This window comes from Meleagris gallopavo, chromosome 3 (genome assembly GCF_905368555.1).
Source record: "Meleagris gallopavo chromosome 3, MGAL_WU_HG_1.1, whole genome shotgun sequence".
Taxonomy (NCBI): Eukaryota; Metazoa; Chordata; class Aves; order Galliformes; family Phasianidae; genus Meleagris; species Meleagris gallopavo.
This window is the reverse complement of record NC_139406.1, coordinates 56,652,380-56,674,532: the sequence shown is the minus strand read 5'-3', so window position 1 is coordinate 56,674,532 and position 22,153 is coordinate 56,652,380. Positions and strand designations below refer to the sequence as shown.

General features: G+C 39.4%; 1 protein-coding gene across 5 annotated transcripts; it reads left to right on the top strand.

The window, feature by feature from the left end:
- Positions 1 to 1,406: 1,406 nt before the first annotated feature.
- LOC100550690 (kinesin-like protein KIF20A) lies at positions 1,407 to 21,692 on the top strand. 5 transcript variants are annotated; one of them, XM_085221131.1, is made up of 19 exons: positions 1,407 to 1,459; positions 1,776 to 1,854; positions 2,414 to 2,488; positions 4,772 to 4,891; positions 5,397 to 5,535; positions 5,627 to 5,811; positions 8,945 to 9,041; positions 9,498 to 9,689; positions 9,772 to 9,883; positions 11,562 to 11,633; positions 12,197 to 12,343; positions 12,994 to 13,159; positions 13,978 to 14,148; positions 14,621 to 14,760; positions 16,696 to 16,861; positions 17,615 to 17,732; positions 17,812 to 17,879; positions 19,470 to 19,589; positions 20,781 to 21,692. In XM_085221131.1, the coding sequence occupies exons 1-19, from the start codon at positions 1,407 to 1,409 to the stop codon at positions 21,051 to 21,053; spliced, it is 2,493 nt and encodes an 830-aa protein (XP_085077257.1). In that variant the 3' UTR covers positions 21,054 to 21,692. The 5 variants fall into 5 exon arrangements, with proteins under 5 accessions (XP_085077257.1, XP_085077258.1, XP_019469582.2 ...); XM_085221132.1 differs by having other exon boundaries at positions 9,495 to 9,689; positions 17,615 to 17,720; XM_019614037.3 differs by having other exon boundaries at positions 9,495 to 9,689.
- Positions 21,693 to 22,153: the final 461 nt, after the last annotated feature.

The following is a 22,153-nucleotide window of genomic DNA, read 5'->3' as shown; positions in this document are numbered from 1 at the left end:
CTGGTGTCATTTTTCAGGAAGAATACATGAATTGTGAATGAGAAGGTGGTACTTGGGCATTATAGTTTGGTTAGAGATTGACTGTATGGACGTGTTGCATGTGAATCCTTTATGGAAAAATCTAACTTGGGGCTATCTGAGTTAATAAGATTACTATTGGTTCTTGTGCACTTAAGTTGATGCCGTTCTGGCTTCTCCAAGCATTGAGTTAACTTCAGTTAAAAAAGCAGAAACAAGGGCGTATGTGTGGAGCCTGATGTTTTGTTGCCTTCACCAAGAAATAAACCAGGGTGAAATCTTGACCCACCTTTAACAAGGGATTTAGGAGTCCCTCATCTGCACACTTGTCCTGATGACATTAAATTTCAAGCTTTAGAAGGACCTATCTATGGGAAATTCCATACTAACATGAGGAAAAACTTTCCTGTGAGGATGCACGGAGCACTGAAAGAAGCTGCCCACAGGGGTGGTGGAGTCTCTCCTGGGGCTATTCAAGACCTGCCTGGATGCTTTCTGTGCTGTAGGCTGCTGTAGGGAGCTGCTTTAGCAGGGGTTGGACTTGATGACTTATATAGATGTCCCTCCCAACTGCTATGATGAGCCACTCTAGATTCATCTTAACAGTCTGAAGAGCTGTAGGAGAGGCGGGAAACCTTGTCGCATTTGTGGATGGCTACACACCAGCTTCTGTTGAGAAGCTGGTAGGAATAGCTGTGCTCTCGACAAAGTGGGGGAAAAAAAAAGGTATCTAAAGATAAGTTTCTGTTAATATGTGAACAGTGAGCTTCCTGACAAGTATTTTTAGTCTTACTTTTAAAATCAGGTGCGTGTTGTTACAGTGCATTGAGAAGCACAGCAAGGACTGTGTTGGCACCTGCCAGAGAGGAGGGTGTGAGCTGGGGCAGACAACAGAGCAGGGACGTATGTGAGGCTGGTTGGCCTTTGCATGTCATCAGCTGTTCGCTCTCACCCATCATCCCCCTGCTTAGCCCGGTGCCTTTCTGACCCAGGGCTCTCCAAAGGAGTTAGAGGGCTGTGACTCTCCCCTGCCTTCCTAATTGCTTTTTTAATGCCTCACAAGCACACCGAATGGTACCAAACAGTTACACAGCGGCCACAGTAACTCTGTACAACTTCTGATGAAAATATTTACGTAGCCCTACCTCTCCCCCAACCCTCCCTCCGGCAGCCCGCCCTTCTTTCGCTCAGCCCCAGCTCTCCCCTCGTCCCGATAGAAGCCCGCCACGTCCCGCCCAGCAGCAGCCCCTCCGACGGCGGCAGCATAGATTCAAGTTTTACGCTGTGCGACAGCACCCCCTTCCGGCCGGAGGGAGCGACGCCGAGCTCAGCGTCCGCCCAGCCCCCTTCCCGTCGGCCAATCAGAGCCCACTTTCCCTCCGCCCAAAATGCTCCCTGCACCGCCCGTGCGGGGGTGTCCTGCAGGTTCGCGCGCGGCGAGGTAGCGGCGGTTGGAGGCTGCTGGGAGCTGCTGGGCAGGGCTCGGTGCGGGCGGGGCAGCACGGAGGTGGGCACGGGCTGTGCCGGCGGATGAGGGCGATGCCCAGCTGGGGCAGTTAGCGTGCTCCTACTGGAAGGTTTCTAAATGCAGCCCAAGCGCCGCTTGTTTCTTAAGCTTCTGTCGCGCTGTCTTGCTTTGAGGACCTTATTTTCTTACGAAGCGGCTGCTGTGCTCTTTGTTTTTGTTTCTGTGCGCTTTCACTTGCTCTGTGAGAGAACGGTGCGCCTTTTTTTTTTTTTCGTGTGCCTTCGCTCAGAGCAATGGATGATGAAGGGAAAAACCGCGTCTCTGTGGAGCTATCCGACGCGTCGGAGTCAGATTCCTTCCTGGACCTGGTGGGTAAATCCTCACCTAGGAGTCTGTAGTTGTCTGGCGAAGAGGAGCAGGAGAGGCGAATCCGTTTTGTAACGCATCTCCTGTGTAAAAGAGCAGGGTGGAAGGGCTCAACTGCGGGGAGTGAGTGAGAGCTCGTCGCAGCTGTTGTGGGAGGAAGGTGCCCGGTGGTGCTGGGGAGCAGGGAGCTCTTGAGGTCAGCCTGTTGGCTCGACGTGCTCCCTGCTAAGTGGAAGTGCACAGCTGTGGAGCAGCAATTAGAAACTAAAGCTTGAATTCAATACTGAGGGAGGCCAGAAGGTGGAAGCAGTGCAGTTTACACCTCCCGTAGCATGCTCTTTTAAAAGCCCCAGTGCTGACATCGTAAAAACCCAAACAAACACAGATTTAGGACATGAGGATGTCAAGAAGCAAATGACAGCTCTGACCTTCACAAGGAGAGAGGGAGGCATTAAGAACAGCAAATAGTGCATCGGAGATGTATTCTGATATCATTTGGGGAGTGTTCTGTTGAAGAAGTAGCTGTTGTAACAACACTTTTTTTTTTTTTTTTGTCAATAGGCCTACCAACCTTTGAAAGTTTTCTTGAGGGTGAGACCCTTTTCTGTAGCAGAACTGGAAAACCATGAAACTCAGGTTGGTTGTAGAATTAAGAAATAAGTTTTTATTCTCTGCCAGAGAACACCTACTATTGTAAGCTGGGACTTTTTGTTTTTATGAGAGTCCTGTAGTTATTTGAAATACTATTAGTGGGTGCTTGTGTGAATATGACTATCGCCATTTTTTCTAATGTGCACAGTACAGACATGCACACCCGTAGCTCTGTGAAACTCCAGTGGTACGTTATTTCAAAGTAGTTGTCACTCTTATATTTGCCCATGGCTCACGAAGCAAAGAAGTTTAAAGAAAGCTATCAAACATCTCTATGAATAATGCCGGTATTTGACCCTTGAGTCGCTTGAGAATGCCTGAAATCCCTGGTCCTGCTTGACTTGCTGCTCTTCTCAACTTTTTCTGCAACTTCTAAAACTTATTCTGTCAATCTTAGACGCTGCGGTGTTTTACACATCCACACACATGTGCACATGCAATCACACAAGAATACTGCTCTTTCTCCACCCCTTTATTGTTAACACTGATGCAAATAATTTGTTAAGCTGTTCCTGGAGGATGAGGTCTCTGCAGTTCTATCTGTCAATCCTGATTTTTGCAAGGCCCTGTGGGTTTCAGTTAGACCTCTTGTTCCTGACCTATTTGAAGAAGGATTTAATATTTGTTCTTCTTTGCTTCTTAAGATGTGCTATTTTATTTTATTGTTGTGTGTGTTCTAGTGTCGAATCTGCTAGAGTTGAAAGTTTTCATTAGGAAAAGCAGTTCCTTTTTGGCTAGTATGTATTGCCACGGTATTTCCAGCCTGGCATCATTCAGCAATCTAAGCTGGCTATAGCATTACACTGATTTACAAAACCCAACTATCTTACAGGTTGGATTATTCTTATTCTCTTATTCTTCTTTGGAATGGGAAAATTTGGAATACTTGACCATAAATGAAACTATTTGTGTGCTCTTACATGCAATGAAGAAAGAAAGTAAATGCTGAAAAATTTTTAAAAGCTGTGAGGCTGGCTGGGGGAAATGATGAGAGTGGTGCGGTACCAGCTGGATTTCAGATCTGCAGATCCAACTACTTTAGGGCTTCTACTCACAAGTTTCTATGACAGTGGAGGCAGCTGATGGATGTGCTGCTGGTGTAGGATTCCTCCTATACCAGTAGTGTAGTTTGTGGAGGGATTTAGTATGCCTAGCCTGCATTCCTGATCCTGGCAATGTGAAGAGGGTGTCAGAGAGAATAAGAGGTCAGAGTCTGATGCAGTAAGTAACTGATCTGAATTCAGTACCAAGCTTCTTAGGAAGGCTAAGCCAGTTGACAAACTGAGTTGTTGATTGAGACTCTAAGGAAAAACAAGCAGTATGGCCTAGGTGTGTGCTACGTGTGTATTATTCGTATGGTCAGCTCTGGCCAACCTCTGAACACAGATTCCAGGTTTAGCCACAACTGATAATCCTTATTGCTGGTACTTCAAAACGCTGGCAAGCTATGTTGATGGTTGGGTGTAAAATCAATTTTCCTATGATATTACATTTTATATTTATCTAGTTAAGTGAGTGCTGGTTAATTGTATCTTGCCTTTACTCAGTTGAGAAAATGCAATCAACTCAGATCTGAAACTAATTCAGATTCCTTCACTACTTGTAACATCATCTACCAGTCAAATTATGTGTTGCAAATTTACTTCATGTATGTTATTTGTAGCTTGTTTCACACTAAAAATGATTTAAGAGGGGAAAATGGTACATTTCTTATATCTTTGTTTCCAGCTGAACAAAGTGCTGCAACTTTCAATTATGAGATATGAGGGTTTGGAAAAGATGAGTTGTGGGTGGGGAAAAAAAAAAAAAAAGACGTGGTGGAGAGGAGAGGGAAGAGAGAAAGGGAAAAGAAAAGAGAGGAAAAGAAGATGAGAGGAGGAGGGAGGAGATGTAGGGAAGGGAGAGAGTGAGAAAGGGGAAGAAAAGAATGTGGAGGGCGAAGAGGGGAAAAAGACAGAAAAAGAAGGAAGAGTAGGAGGAGAGGGGAAAGAGGAGAGAAGGTAGAAGGAGGGAGTTGGAGAAAGGTAGAAGGGAAGAAAGGGGAGAGTGAGAAGAAAGAGTCAGGGAAGTAGAAAGAAATTGCTGGAAAGAATCCAAGTAAAAATTTAAACCTCTTAGAAGACTCTAGGCAATTACCTTAATTTTATTTATGCTCTGGCTTTTATGTGAAGTAAATACATACTTCAAGAGACTATCATCTGTAAAGTTTGCAAGTTTTCATAGCTCTCCAGATAGGCATGTTTTGGTTCATCTTTTCTTGTTTTTAAGGGTTGTGTAACTATTGAAGATCCCCAGACAGTAATTCTTCATGCACCCAAAGAATCTCCTGCAATGAAAAACTGTGAAAGAGGAATTGGTCACTCTGTACATAAATTCACCTTTTCTCGGGTAAGCAGGCTTTTTCTTAATTTTAATTTTATAGTTAGTTGTATTTTTCAACTGAAGAAGACTTCCTATGACATTGTATAATTTGATTTTTCTTCTTTGAATTACACATGATACTTTTTCCTTAGAAAAACAAATGGCTTGCGTTTAGACCATTGTAACTGCTGATTTTCAGCAGTCAGTTGCAGTTGGTACGGAGCAGGAAGGAGTTGTTCACTGCTAGCAGAGCTGTTGAAAGTATCCATTGAACAATATGCTTAATGAGTAGTATTCTGGGCAGATAAGTTTAGAAGTAAGAGAACATTAAAAAATAGTGAAGTGCAGGTTTGAGTACCTCTTAGGATTAAGCAAGCATCCTGTAACATCCCAACAGAAGATGTTGAATTCATTTTTAGGCAGGGCACAAAACTAATCCGTTATCTTCTAGTTACTGCCATTGAGTACTGTGATATGCTGAACTTCTTTGTGTTTATTGTTGTTTTTTCTTTTTTCCATTCCCTTCTCCAAGGTCTTTAGGCCAGAAACCACTCAAAGCGAATTTTTTGAAGGCTCAACAAAAGAGATTGTGAGAGCATATGTTAATGGAGTAAATGGATTGGTATTTACTTATGGCGTTACAAATGCAGGCAAGACATACACTATCCAAGGTATTACTTACATATCAAAAAGCAACTGTAACAACCGAGTCAGGACTCCATGAGAAGCTTGTACAAATACCTAAGTTTTCTTTATTTTAAGGAACTTCAAAAGACTTGGGTATTTTACCTCGCTCACTTGACATGATTTTTAACTACATAAGAGGCAGACAGTATGTGAAGATGAATTTTAAGCCATATTTGAGTAATGATGTTAAGAAATTAGAAGAGGCACAAGTTAAACAAGAAGAAATCATAAAAGCCGCTCTTCTGGCATCACTGAAAGAGGTCAGTGACTATATACTTCCTAATTACTGAATGGAGTTTAAAAAATTCATAATAGAGTAGTTTTGTAAATGTTTCACTGTTGGGTCTTTAGATTTATCTTAATGTACAGCATGGATTCTTTGTCAGCTCTGGAGCAGTAAGGCAACTGGCTGCGTTCAGGACAGAGGGTAAACTGGAAGAACTTTCCACAGAGGGCAGCACCATGTAGTTCAACACAAAAACTGTTGCAAAGCCTGGATTTCTGTAGAGGAGCAGTTGTGACACTGGTGGCACTGGCCTTTGGAAAGTCTCTGAGATATCTGAGGCCAGGCTGGATGTGGCTCGGGGCAGCCTGGGCTGCTGGTTGGTGACCCTGCACATAGCGGGAAGGATTGAAACTAGATGATCGCTGTGGTCCTTTTCAACCCAAGCCATTCTATGATTATATGATTTGACCTTCTAAAACCTGCTTGTTGCAAAGTGGATCTTTTGGGTCACATCTGCAGACTACCAGCGCCAAGCCTGTAGGCAGGACAGAGAAGTCTCTACTATGGCAGCTGTAGTGAGTGTATTTTATTATTTGCAGAATAAGAAACAGCTCTCACCTGAAAAATGGGCACCCTGGTGTGTTTGGTTGTTCTGTACTCCTTATTCCAATCACCAGTTTTCACAGGATGTCTGTTTTGTTTTTTTTCTAATGTCTGATTGCTTACTTCTGGTAAATCAGAAGTATAATTCCATATATTTAATGGCAGAATTCAGTCATTTCAGCTGATTATGATTCAAAGCAAGTCTGAAATGAATTCTGAGAAGTGTAGAAGTAACAATTGCCTGGGTTTTCTTTTTTCAGTGGTTGTTAATACCAGCATCCTTGTAACTCCAGTTATGTCTGAAAGAATATCCTTCTGTGACTCACGTTCATATGTAAAATTCCACTCTAAAGTTGACTGTTTAGATTAAATTCTGCAAACTGAACTTGAGGCAGTCTAGTTAACTTTTGAGATAAGACCTTAGATGAAAAACCTAAAAGATGCTGGAGAATACATATTTATTTCAAGAGTCTTAAAAGTTCACTCATATTCTGTGCGTGTGTTTATGCATTTTTGGAGAGGGTGAGGAAAAACTGACAATACCAGGAGGGTAGTGGGTAAATATTCTGAACATCTTTATGGAATCTACGAGCTTGCGAGAAGGAACAAGCAGGAACTCAAGGTCTAGAACAGGAGGTCAAATACTGTGTTTGAAAGAGAACTTGATACTTCATAAACATTCCTTTCTGTTAAATCACCTTCTGACTTTGCTAATAGTTTAGTTACAGTAGATGATCTAGATGCTGATGCACTACAGTGAAAAGCAAGCAAGACTCCACCATCAAGAAAGAAAGGTAAAAATGCATCAAGAAAATAATGCATGACAAGAACTTGTGTATGTGTTGTGATACGTTGTGATAGCACAGCTGTCCCCCTGCTGAAGGCATGCTGCTTGGTAACTTGTGAATAGCATAGCTGTTTGAATGCTCACTCAAGCTTGTAATCTGAGAGCAGATATGGTTTGGTGAGCTTGGTTTTGGTTTACATGGATTTCAGTAGGCTTTTTTCCCAGGCTCAACTTACATGTCATGCAGAAAGAATCTGCTGTTGCTTTCATTCTCTGTAGAAACTGCTCTGAATTACTGTAACACACTTGTGTTTAATGTTTTCCTCTCTAGGTTCGTTATGCAGTATTGGTGCAAAAACACACTTGGCATACTTCTGACCCTCTTTGCTTCCCTTCCCTTTACTTGTTTTTCTTTTCCACTGGATTAAATATTGCTTTTATTGAATTAAAAACTGCTTTACTTGCACGTCCATTCCCATTCCCTTACTCACTACTAAGTATTAATTTCTGTAATAGGCAAGCACTATCAGTCCATGTTCCTGCCTGTTTTTAGATAGTCTTCACCTTCTTTTCTGGTAGTCTTATGATCTGAAGAATAATATATAATAGAGTGTGTAATTCACTTAATTTTGTTGAAATCTCTTTACGAAAATTTATTAAAGGTCACATCCATAAATATTTTTTTTTACATTCTGTTTTTGACATACATGTATCACACAGCTAAGTCCCGTATCCTGCTATAGAATTTAGTTTGTGCTTGATAAACTGTAAATGATTAGAGTCCCTTCTTCTAATTACTCAAGCAACATAAGCACACTGGCAATGCAAAATTAACTAAAATAAATGGCAATAAAATAGCATATTTATGTTTAAAGTGCAAGATCCTACTTGTCTGTAGATATTCTATGTTAAATATATATACCAAGATGAGTTACGTAGGCATCAATAGGCATTCCATAATAAATTACCCCTGGATTCTGATAGCTAGAACACTGCATTGCTTTTGTGTGTCCATTCCCCTATTCTACTGTAAGGTGAACCTCTATCAAGACTGGATTTTGGGATGTCAGTGTGAATGGTCTACTGAAAGCTTGTACTGGTGTTTAAGATATGGGAGAAGGGATGGGGGGCAGGAAGGAAGGTAATACCTGAAGATACAGGAATCTCTCAGTAGTGGAGATTGCTACTTTGTTTCACCTGTTGTCCTAGAGGCAATTTAATGCCTATGTCTTGATAAACCTCGATGGGTTTTTTAAATGATTTTGTTGTGAAGAAATTCAGCAAGGGTGTATACTCAAACTACACTGATATCTATACAAGATCTTTTTTTTTTTTATGGCCTTTTAATATAGTTAAAGGCTGTGGTTTATGAGATCTGAGTGCTTTATGAAGATCTCGCTTGTGTGAGGTCTTAAAGTAAGTTTGGCTCAAACGCTCACAAACATAATACATGTCTGGTTTATTTATGTTTTTAAGTGACCTCTGCTGCTTCAGTCTGTCCTCTGCCCCATATCCTGCCCTCTGCCCCTTGAAGAGACTTGTTTCTCCAATATGGTTTGTTGGCCGAAATATTGGTCAGACTTAAACAGCAGTTCGTAAAGACATTCTGGGTTGTCAGCACGGTATTTTTAGAAGCATTTCATCTACAGCTTGAGTAAAGTTAGTTTAACAGTTTGTTACATCAATACTTAAAACCTAAATACTAGAATTACTGTCATGTTTCACTTCTGCTAGTCTCATTGTCTGTTTGGTTGTAACCATCTCTTATTTCCTCAAGGAGACTGAAAGCGTCTCAAATACTGTTGCAAATGTGTGTCACGTGGAGCCAACTTCTTCCAAATGCACTTCAAGAAATCTGCCTTCTGATTCACTAGGTAAAGTGGAAAATTGATTCGGAAAAAAACAGTTAGAAACTCTGGAACTTAGAGTGAGTAGTTATAGGTAGATTTAAAAATCTTAATATTAGTTATATCTTTACCAAATTTAAATAGCTGAACTTGGGAGGAGGAATGACTGTGTAGCTTTTCGCCTTTTGTGGGAAGAAGGAGATCTCAATCTGCAAAGCAAATGAACAAAATGCTGGAAGTTTGCAGTAGAGGGAGGACAGCTTAAATCCTGTGCATGTTCTGGGTGCAGGTGGCTGCTTGAACGTTCTTTGAGTACAGTCAGTTATCCTGCACTGCATATCTCATTGTGAAACACATATATAAAAGCCACCTTATTTAAAAAGTTTTTATGTCTCACCTTGGTGTGAGAGACCACTGAAGTTATTAGAGGTTTATCAGTATTGTTGTTTGACCGCTGAACTAGTTTTCCTTTTTGGTTAGCAGAGAATTGTGTTCCAGTTGACGCCTATCAGACCAATATACACCAAAGAACACAAGCAACTGTGTGGGTTTCTTTTTGTGAGATCTATAATGAGTATGTGTATGACCTCTTAAGTGTATTATCTACATTAAAAAATCAGAAGCGTAGAGTGTTAAGAATTTGTGAAGATCAAGGAGGAAACTCTTATATTAAAGGTAACAATACTATTTTATGACCTTGGGCAGTTTCATGGAGTGTCTTTGATCAAAAGTATATGTGAAAGGTCTTTTTTTGCAGACTTGAAGTGGATTAACATTCAGAGCACTGAAGAAGGCTGCAAAATACTAAAAATAGGAAACAAGAACCGAAGCTTTGCTTGTACTAGAATGAATGAGCAATCAAGCAGGAGGTTTGTTCCTCTAATCATAAGCATGCTCTGTCTTTTCTTTTAAGAAGAGGAGGAGGGGGAGGGAGGTGAAAACTTCAGAGTGCCTATTAAATGAGCCAATATTCAATAATATCTTAAGACTTTCCTTGATTGCTCTGGTTCTGTTATGACATTCTGAAACTCAGCTTGGATGAGTGTGGAGGCCTCTCCACAACTCCAGAACTGTAACAGTAGCAGGAGTTGGGTTGCTATTCAATGCCTTTGGACAACCAAAATGATCAAATCACATCTGTTTTGAGTGCCAACAGTACTGTGCTCTTTGGCAAGTGTTAACCCTTCTGAGTGGGAATGGCTATGTGAGGACTTCAGAGGAAAAAGCCGGGTAATTCTTCATACTGGCAGTATAATTCCTGGAGACCTGGAGCCTGTCAGTAGGGAATGTAAGAAGGAATGAGTCTTGCAGTGCCTTTTGGTGCTTCTAGATTATCTAGGTTCTGTTACACTGCATTTTTGTAGTTGAGTTTACTTGATCTCTTAAGAATTAAGACACCAGCTCTTAGCTCTCTGGGAGAGGGGTCAGGGAGAATCTGTTTTAACTGAGTAGGAGGGAATATATGAAAAAAGTGGTATACTTGCTATAGAAACTATCTTCCTACTTATTTTTAAAGTCCTCTTAATATTTGTTCTTTAACTGTAGAAGGGCATGCTGTATATTAGTTACTAGAGACATAGTGCTACTGAGCCTGCTCCTTCTCTAAAAAGAAAATTATACTCTTTTGTATTAAAGACAACTTCCTTCAAATTTCAAGTGGTACTTCCATGTGACTTTCAGTCAAGATTAAAGTAGTGCAGAAAAGAAATGTGTGCTTGTCTGGCAGAGTTTTTGTGTCTGGAATATTATTCTCTTTGCTCCAGGGAGTACCCCAACTTCTGCTTAGCTTGTTCCCAAACTGTGCTGTATGTTCTTCAGGTTTGTGTTGTTTCTTAAGAAACTTCTCTTGAATTGTGGGCTGGTGATGAGGTGTAAAGCACTGCTTTAAATCTGTCCTGGAGAAGTTTGTCTTCTACAGGACGTGTTTCCTGATTTACTGGATAAAATGGGGGACAGGGCTTATAAGGTTGTGGAACTTTCTCTTGGTTTCACATAAGAGGTCTGTTACTCTGTCTTTGTAGCTTGATGTCTAAAACAGAATAACAACTTTTCAATTATTAGAAATCCAATCTTTCTGGAAAATGGAATAATTTTGAAACTCAATGAATAACTGCGTATGTTAAGAACTAAGCAGAATTACAGGACTGTTGAACCTTAACTTACTCCTCAACCTATTCATTTCTTAGAAGTTACTGCTTCAAATTTAATGAGTTCACATACTGTCTACATTTTGTACACTAAGTGGCTGTGTGAGCATTCATTTTCTGATCAGTAAACTACGGGGAATTAGCTTCTTCTTTCTCCAAGACAGCTTGTAGGTTTGATGTGATGTTTTTCCCTCTCCTTTTATTGAAAGAAATGAAAAGCCACAAAATACAACTCGTATTGCTGCTTTTTGCTGTTGGATAAATGGATTGCAAAGGTAACTGATATAAATTAGCGGGGTTGTTTTTGGCACAGAATTTTCTGTAGCATACAAATATTACTTCAGTGTCTGCCTAATTCTTGTAATTCTAGTTTATTAAAATGTCTCCTTTTACATTCCAGTCACAGTATATTTTCAATCCGGCTACTGATTCTAACTGATGAACATCAACCACACGTTCTTGGAGTTTCTGAGTAAGTAAATGCTTCAGCTGACTACTAGGATGCAAGTGTTTTTGAAAAGTTGATAGGGCGTAAGCATGCCAAACTGTAGTATGTCCTTGTTTTTTTTTTTCTTTTCATTTAAAAAATGAAAAAAAATCATCTGAGAGCTGAGAAGGAAATCCAAACTGCCCTGGTTTTATAAAGCTGGCTGGAAACCTGATAGGTACAGGAGTAGAAATATTTCTCTGTATCTTACTCTGAAGTTTAGCTGAAGGAACTTTTATTGGAAGAATGCCTACACAGCTTTAAATGAAGCCTATAAGCAGACTTCTTTGAATGTGCTGAATAGAGCAGCAATCTTATTCAAGAATCTTATATTCACGGGGAAGATAGTTCAGTGCTGTTGTGTTTAATACTCTGCATAGTGCCTTCCAGATGAGATACATAAGTACAGCTCACTCTGTAATCTAGGTAGGCTGAAATAAGTCACGCTTTTACACTTGAGATATCTGAAGGAAAAAGAGGCACAACTCTATTTTCATACTATTTAGAAACATGCTTGTTTATGTGTTTTGGATAATCCTTCCATTCAGGTTGACTTTCTGTGACCTAGCTGGGTCAGAGAGGTGTAATAAGACACAAGCCTTTGGGGACAGACTAAAAGAAGCAGGAAACATAAATAATTCTCTTCATATCCTTGGAAAATGCATTGCAGCACTGAAACAGAATCAAAATCCAAAGTAAGTAACAAGTTGTAAGCGAGATGCTGAGTGTTAGGTTGAAAGCCTAAATATCTCTTTATGCTTCTATGAAGGATTCATGTGGTAAGTGGAAAATGTGAATTTCCAAGATCTTGTAAGCCTTCTTTATTCCAGATATCACTGGAATACCTGAAATTACCACTTTCTTTAAAACTGTGGAAATTGAGGGGAAAAAAGGCAATTAAGTGGAGGAAAAAAAGCCAGTTAGCAGCATAACTACAATCCTTTTTCTTTAGCATTTGCATATGAGCCATACACTTCGTGTACAGAGCTTCTATTTTGTTCTCAACCCCTCAACCTCCATGTTATACAGGTGGAGTCATTAGGCAATTGATAGATCTCTTGTAAAAAGAGGTTGAAGCAAGACAAAAGCTGTTTTCTAACACTAAGTAACAGTGATGCTGACACTTTACATCTCTTACTTTTAAATAATTTAACTTGTTGGAGAGCTTATTAGCTCTAGGAAAGACTTTGCTCTTTGAGGTGAAATAGTTTAGCTTCAAATCCAAGCATCATACTTCAGCTGCTTCCTTAAAGAGAAACAGAATTAAACCAAGCTACAGTATTGCACAGGCCTTTTCACATATTTTATTCTGTTTCACAATTTCATTATTCTTTTTTTCCATGAGGATGAAGCCAAGTTATATTCCATTCAGAGAGAGCAAATTGACTCGCCTGTTTCAGCCATTCTTTTGTGGAAAAGGCAAAGCTTGCATGATTGTAAATATCAATCAGCATGCTAATACATATGATGAAACACTGCATGTAATGAAATTTTCAGCTATAGCCAAACAGGTAAGAGCACACCTGATTTTCCTGCTCTAGAATCATAGAATATCCTCGGTTGGAAGGGATCCACAAGGATCATCGAGTCTAACTCCCAGTTCCATACAGGAGCACCCAGAAATCAAACTGTCTGAGAGCATTGTCCAAATGCTCCTGGAACTCTGGCAGCTTGGTGCCACAACCAATACCCTGGGCAGCCTGCTCCAGAGCCTGGCTGCCTTCTGGTAAAGAAGCTTTTCTAACACCAAGCTTGACCCTTCCCTGACTTTCATGCTGTTTCTTAAGGTCCTGTTGCTGTCACCAGCAAACAGAGCTCCCTGTGAGGAGCTGCAGGCCACTCCTCACAGATGTCTCAGAGATTTTTTTTTTTTGAATAATTTTTAGCTGCAACTTTCATGATAAAATAAGAGCATGCTCTGAGGCTCAAGGTTCTCTACTATGCTGTGACATACGTACTTATGTTTGCTTAACTAGGATGAGTTGCTGGGTGGAGTATTTCAGGAAGCAGTAAATGTTTTGCAGTGTTTGTCTTTAGCTTTTTATCAGTTTTTCAGGAAAATATGCTGAAGCTTGGTGTTATTTTAGTGGGTTAGGAAAACACCTTTCTATGCATTCCCCGCTATATTTTCTAGTAGATCTTTCCCATTTCCACTTTGCTACAATACTGAACTTTTACCTTTTGTATTGATGTTTTTGTCTGCTAAAAGCCATGAGCATTAAATATTGTAATTACAACACTGTATTTCTGCTACTACTTCCTGCTATTCTGACATCTGCAGTATTGATGGCATTGATAAATCAATGTGTTCAACTCTGGGTTTTTCCAGGTTATCCAGACTGTCCTACCAAAAAATTTAGGTGACTTTCCACCAAAGTTAATTGGAGGTGATGGCAAACCTATTGTATGTTTCGATGTGAATAAGTCTCAGGATGACTTTCCTGACAGTAATGAAACCTCTGCAGAAGAAGAAGTGGACATCACCATTCTGAGTCATGAGGTAGACAAACATCTACTAAAAATTGTACCCAAGGCCACTACTATTAGCTCTGATATTAGGAACGTGCTCTAAGAGGTGTACTGGAAGCTGTATCAAATGAAAACTGTCATCTTTTGTGTTTAAGAGACGGCACTATTTAGCTGCTCATGCTTTTCTGAGAACAGCAACAACAAGATGAGATGTGGCATTTTAGGAACAAAGCTATGCAATCTAATGGCAGTAAACTACCAGTTGATATTTGAATGCCAAAATATACCCACAATAATTTTATTTGATAGCATAAAAAGTTAAGATGGAAGGAGGTTGGCTTAGCAGTAGAAGAAATTCAAGTTTGATAATATTTAATCCTTGGTACAGCCTCCCTGGAAAGATGCATGTAGAAAGGCCTCTGTGAATGTCTTGTCTGTATTAATGCCTGCGTATTGAAATGCACATCTAACTTATTTTCTCAACTGAATTTTGTTAAATTTAGGATCTCTTGAAAACTGCAGAGAACTTGAAAGAGAAGCTAGTTGCAGAAAGGCAAAGTAAACTCCTTCTGGAGATGAACATACGTAGAGAGATGGCAGAAGCAATGTTCCGACAGCTGCTGGAAACAGAGGAAGCCTGGAGGCAAGTCGTATTACAGTCCTATTGAAAACTGAAACAATGCCCCATTTATAAATACAGACACTTATGTATACGTGTGTGTGTGTGTGTGTGTGTGTGTGTGTGTGTGTGTGTGTGTGTGTAAGATATGCGTGCTTGTGCTGTTTTGAGAAGTTAGAGCTGGCTGGTTTCAAACCTTCAGTTGAAAAGGGAAGAAGGAACGTTAAACTGTTTTACAGATCAGCCTCTTCCTATGTACAATGAAAAGGTAATGCTGCCTTCTGTTGAACTTCATTTAATTTATAAATACAAAGGTTGTCCTGTCTTGTTGTCCATACTTAATAGATGCAGAAGACTGTTATTTGAACTGGAGGCATGTGATCCCTCTCAAACAGGCACTTGGTCATTGTATGCTAATATATATGTATGTGCTTCAGGTGGTTTGAATTGCAGTTCTTTGAACTTTCCTTCTGATTTCTTGCTCCTGGATGAATTATGAAGTTTTCTTGTTTTAGTATCCTAGTAATGCAGGCAGCCACAGCAATTTGTTACTAACTTGGGGAATTTTTCAAGTGTGTCCAGATTGCTCAAGCTGAATTCACTTCCTCTTTGCTTTTCTCTTCTTGAAATCAGTTTCCTGCTGTTTGAGTTACTAACAAACACTTTCTCAAAGTTAAGTTGCCAACTGCATGCTTTATGATTTAACACCTGCGCTGTCTTCAAAATTATTGGGGTCCTGTGGCCAAACAGACAAAACTATTAGTGATGCTTTTTATCTGTTAAACTGACATTCTGTCTCTGCTGGGCTGGTTTTTTAAATTGTGGCAAGACTAATGTGTGCCTTCTGGAACTTGAAATAACAAAGCACAGTGAACTTGTCATTTATCTTTAATGAAAGAGCAAACCGTGAAAGACATCTTCCCCTCCTGCCCAGCTTCCCTGGAAAAATGCTTCAAATATCAGGCCTAATTAGGTGTAATGATATCTACCATTACATGCTGCTGGATTTTTTTAATTACAATTTCTGTTTCTCAGATCTTCCAAGGCATGACCTAAAGCATCTAGTTTAAAATATTATATGGAGATCTGACTTTCTAGCAGTCATAGAAGCATCAGAAACTCCCAGGAGTAACATAGCTACAAGCACTTGTGCATCTCTGATGTATCAGCAGACCTTAACAGTTTGATTTCAGATTGAGGTTTTTTAATCTTATAAGGGATAAAATCACTTGAGCGTTTGTGTTTCTGACTGCTTGTAGTTTAAAGAAGGAAAAGAGGAGTATGGAGAAAGGGAGCTGTTGGCTGTGTATGTGAGATAAAGTGCTTGTGACTTTTGTGTGAACAAGTTAGTTGACAAAGGTGTCTCGTGATGAAGCACTGCATTCCTCTGCAGGAGCAATTTTCATCCAAGTGTCTGCTTCCCACTGAAATGGGATATTAATACTTAGTATTAAGTTACCAGTTTTTCAGCTGTGAAATACAAAGTTTAGTGTCACTGGAGATTCATACACCCGATTTAAGTGCTTAGGTACAACAGTGTGGCAAACCATTTAAGAACCATGGATGCTTTTACTTTTGGTCTGCTGCTACAATGGCTTTCAGCTTCAAACAAGAGCGATGGAGTTTGTGCTGAGATCTGTGGCTGTGTTTAACAGGCATACTTCTGCTGACACGTTGAAGAGAATAACCACAGAATAACCACATCAGGTTTGAGTTCTGGGATTAAATGCACATTCTCCTATAGCGTGCTTTCTGGTATACTGAAGCATTATACCTTGATGCAAATCTGGTAGGATCTTTAAGTATTAAAATGACAAAAGGCAGAAAAATACTTCTTAATCTCTTATGTTCACTATCTGTAATTAGATAAATAACTGCTACTGCAATTTGGTCATGTGTAGTCAAGTTGTAGTAGCTGGAATGCTCATATGTTAAATAAGACTAACATTTCCTTCTCAGCAACCGCTTGGAAGATATGAAAGACAGTTATGAAGAAAAACTGGAGAGCAAATTTGAAATGTACAAAGAAGCCATCAAAAAGCATGCATACATGTGTGCAATGGAACAAATTGAAGACCATTATGTTCCCATAGAAGAATTTATAGCTGAACAAGAGAAAGTTGAGGTATTGCTTGACTACTGCTAAAAACTGTGTGCTGATAAGCTAACTTTCTAACTTTCCAGAATTGCTCAGGAATTGTACGTTAGCACTGAGCATTCAAAGCAGCTGTAGTGGTTCAGCCTTGCTAATTCTTACCATAGGGACAGAGATTTTGTCTAACATTACCTGTAGTGTATATCTAAAATTCCCAATCTTTGAGGGCAAAGATTCAATTAAAGCCAAGTTGTATTTATCTCTGTAATGCAATGATTACAACGCCTTGAGGGCTATTGTGCACAATAGTCTGGCTATGTGAATATTCTTGGAATTGGAGGGTGTAGAGTAAAAAACTGGTCTGAAAGGGCTGGTGGGCAATTTAGTACAGGATAGCTATTTTATTTATAGTGGTCTCTGGTTCCAAAAGGAGTTCATGTGATAAGAAACAATGATGAGAAATTAATTTTTTGCACAAGAGCACTTAACCTGAATATACTCACACCTAGGACTATCCAGTAGCTGGTGTCAATAAATTGCTATTCTTTTGCACAGCATAATAAGTGTGCAGATCCTCAGAACTGAGCGAGTATCCTGTGTGAATAATTTCCTCCTGTGATCAGAGCAACATTCCTTAACAGTGATTTCTCAGCCACAGTCATCAAAACTTCCACCCAAAATGATTTGTAAACTGCATATGTAGTATAATTAGAGGACAGGGTGTAATGCATGGGGTTGAGTGGAAATTTAGACAAATTCTGCCATGTCCTCTTCTTTTTTCAGGATAGAGAGAGTAAAATATTGCAGTTGGAAAGGCAACTTCATGAACAGTCAGGAAGGCTGTTGACTCTGGGAAGTCCACATTCAGATATACCGACTACTGAAAATGGTATGGAACCAGGTGGGAATCTAACCTGGCTATTTGTAATTCAAATTACTTTTTATTTTCTGTATGAAAATCAAACTGCTTTTGTCTGCAGATCTTACAGACAAGATGATGTTGAAAGCCAATGAAGGACTGCAGAAACAATGCATGGAGAAAGATGAGGTAGCTCTTGCTTACTGTTTAGCAAATCTGGGAGTAGCAGTCCTAAACTCTGGCATGGTTTCCATACTTAAAGAACTGCACTGTAAGGGGGGAGAAAAAAAAAAAGCATGGAAATTCTTGCAAGCGGGTGTCAAGTTTACAAAAGAACCCATTATTCGATTGTGGATGTTTCATGCCAGAGACTGGCTGTTCTGACTTCACTTTGTTAGAGGTATCTACTACTATGCTAAGTCATGTGGCAATCATAATGTAAGGTTGGAGGAGGGGAAGATGGGGACTTATGTTGGAATGCATTGTAAAAATTGCCACGGCATCAGTGCTCTCATTTTGGAAATGCTGCCTTCTCACACACAGGGGAGCAGCTGAAGAATCCGGTGGCAGTTTAGATCTAGAGCCAAAATACTGCCTTAAACCAATGTGGAATTCCACCATCCACTTAAGTTTAGATAATGAGTGAGGTCTCTCTTTAAAACAAACAAGATCCCTACAGCTCTGAATAGCATATAGACACTGAAGTTGTGGGCTTCAGTCTGTGTTATGGAAAACTACTGTTTTTAGAAAGGTATTTCTAGTCTACACATCACACAACTTTTTTGCAAGGCTATAGCTAGTTTCCCACGTTTAAAGAAGATGGAGGGAAGGGAAATGATGAGGCCTGCTCCTTTCACTAATAACAAATAAGAGTAGGATTTAGAGAAACAGTTCCAGCTGGTTCTAATATACCATGTAAATGGAAAGGGAACTTAAATCCATTCCTATTGAAAAAGTATAGTCCAAAAATAACTTTTCCTTACTGAATTTAATGTCTCGTTTTACGGCCCCGGCATTTATTTTCCACTCCTGGTCTTGATAGCTCTACAACATTTTCCATTTCCTATGTCAGTTTCAAATTTTGATGCCAGAAAGCAAATCTGGCTTCAGTGCTTGATAAGAGCATTCAGTATTGATTCTTTTCAATAACTGGAGTGAGCATAGATTAAAGCAGCTACTTTGATTAGTGCCCTTCCACTGTTTTACCTCACAGTATCTGTGCATGTGTGAGTGATTGACTACTTTTTTTTCCCTCCCACTCACCTCGGTCTGTGTTTAACAGATTTTATTTAGCAATCTAGAAGTTTTTCCTACAACTGTGTTGATATAAATCCATATAATATTTCTGGGTTGGAGTTTTTTTTCCCCTCTGAAGACAATCTGTCAATATTAAAATCCATCTTCCCATCAGAAAGTGAGGTTTTCTGTTGTAACTGCACTCCAGAATATGAGATGAGAGAGAATTCTTCTAAATACCCTTACGGAAAAGGAGCAGATTGTTCTAGAAGTCTGTACTGATGTTCTTTGGTTGCCAGGTCTGTGCAATCCATTAGCTTTAGCACAATGGCCCTTGAATACTCTGGCTATGTGTCTTGCTAGAAATTATGGGTTTGGACATTAGGATTTGGAAGAAGCAGTCTTCATCTTGGTTGCTTTGATCTTAGTTTGCACTGTTCAGTATTAATCAGAAAGGCTTTCAGTGTATGTATCAGTTCTAGTCATGAACTAAGCTCATATGAAATATGGTGTCTTGAAACTTGAATGTGGTTCTATTTTCAGCTTATAAAATCCTTGAAGCTTAAAATACAGAAATTAAATGAAACACTGCTGGAAGCTAATGAAGGCTACAGAAAAATGGTAGAAGAGAACAGCAGGCTGAAGCATACAATCATGCTTAAGGTTTGTCAGCCTTTTCAAAACAACTTTAATATGGCTTGTTTCTGTACTTATATTGGCTGTTTCTACATGTTTTTACATGTGCAAACAATGTTCAGTCTTAGTAATTGTTTTTGAGCATACAGCCCTCAGATTTCACACCTTGGCTTTGTGTCTGGTGTTATAAAACTCTTTTCCTCTCCTTTGTTGTAAGATTCCTTTATTATTAAGTGATGGATGTAGTCAATAGGGAAACTGACTGTGCTGACAATTCTTGCTGACCTAAAGATGCCCTAACCTGTTGTCAAGCACAGAAAATACAACTTGGAACTCTTGCAGAATTCTCTCAAATCACAATGTGTTTTGCTGAAGACAGGCAAACTGTTGGTACACTAGCGTTAATGCAACAAAACCCTGCGGGTTTTGGCTTGAAACCTGTCCTACCCCTCTTGCAGAGGTGGCTGAGCTGGCTGATAGCTTTGGGCAGGTAAAATTCAAAAGCTTTGTGAAGGGGACAGCACCTGACCTCTGGCAACTAATGGCTGCCAAAGTGACAACTGAAAAAATGGCTTCTTGATGTATATAGGTATATATTGCATGTATGCCTCATTTGTAAACTGCAAATGAAACCATGTAAAAGGCTGTCATGTTGTTCTTCTCCATGGATATTAAATTACATTCTGCATTTAAGTCCCAAGTCTCAGTTTGAAAGTTAATTATATTCAACTTAATTTTTCTTAAAATGAACACAACACTTAGGAAGGTGTTGTCTTGTTAACTATGAAGTCTAGAGAATGTCTTTAAGACTGTGTTCTGCTCACTCAAAGAAAGTAATTCAGTTCTGGTTAGCAGACTTTGTAACTATGATATGAATTTTGATTTGACCAGTTTTGTTTCAATAGTAAGCTTGCAGCTGGATACTGGAAAGACTTCTTTATTTGGTTCCTAGAACAAATGAAATTGTTCACATGATGTGGCTGAGCATTTTAGTGTCAGTTTATTAAGTCAGACCCTAAGTAGATCTGTTGGCCCAATAGTTTGCCATTCTCTTAATCATATAAAAGTAATCCAGAAGAAATGGCTGCTGAATAGCAACTTGATATAGTAATCATAGGGTTGTTTACCAAAAACAATAAAATTGTCTGAAATAGGAAGTCACTTGTATGAAAAAGACTTCAGAGTGTTCATGCAGCTAATGCAGCCTTATGCTCACAGGATCAAGAAATGAATAGTCTCCAGAACTGGGCTAAACGTGTTCTTGAGCTTGAAGAAACAGTGTCTTCCCTGCAAAAAGAACTTGATGGACACAAAAAGCATTTCTCTATTGAGGACTCGAAACAGCAGAAACCCAGAAGAGGTTTGTTGGCTAACCTGAAATCCACAGTAGCAGGTACTGCTGGCACACCTCTTGGCAGAGGCTGGGGGAAGCATGAAGAGGCTTCAACCTCAAGAAAACACGTATTGTTCACTCATAAAGCAAAGGAATAATATTTGATTAACAAAATTAGCAATTACTGGACTGCTTTATCAATCTCATACTGTTGTTAGATGCTTCTTTTTCTACTCTTAGATGCCCTCTTCATTATTATGTTAAATGTTTTATTAAACGTTTGTCAGTTAAGTTGTATTAGGTTTAGAGCTACGTAAGTACAGACCCGAACTTCTGCTTTTATGGTTGATATGGGGATGTTATTTGAGATGGATCAATATTAAAAATCAGTGTATTTTATACATCTTAAATTCTTAAGTAACTGCTATCAAGGTCTCTTGTACTTGCATCAATTTACACAATGTGGAATATTCTTCATCCGTTGCTTGATGCCTTTATAAATTAAGTATTTTTCTTTTGTTGTTGATTCCTAGAAATGAGATGGCTTGTAACAAGTGGCTAAAATAGCTCGCTTCTTCAAAAATACTGTAACTTTGACCTGAGAACTACCCTCCTGGGACTAAACTGACCAAATAAGACCTCATAAAAGAAACAAAATGAGGTCTTATCTATCTTCTTGCTATTTTTTTCAGCTAACTTGTTTTGTAAAGGAACTTGTTTTAATATCATATAAATTTCCACTAAGTGTATATGTTAAACTTTGAAAAATTTATTATAAATAAAATTTTCAATTATTATATTAAGCTTTGTTCATTTTATAAAAGTTATATTCAGTAAAGCCGAAGATTAGGGAAGGTCATAAACTGAGGCTGAACTGCCATAGTGATTGACATGAGATGGTCTTGAGTTTAAAGAAATGTAGCTCTGGTGAGCAAGACTGGAGCATGGTAAATCTGAAAATAGTTTTCTTACAGCCATTTCAGTCTGTGAGAGTGAAGTGTTTTCCACTACTGGGAAAGTACTGTGCCTATGGGAGTTGAAGAACTGCTCTAAAACAAAGCAGAACTTTTTTAATGTAATTTGGAATGAACAGTTTGTGCTGTTTCTCATGATGGAAGGAAACTCAGTTTGGAGTGAGAACCTTTGCTTCATGCTGAAGTCACTAGGTGGTGCAGCTTTCCTGCGTGACACTGCAACAGCCCTTCGCTGGTGTGAACGCTCCTGCAGGTTCTTTGGGGCAGGCTGTTCAAATACGGAT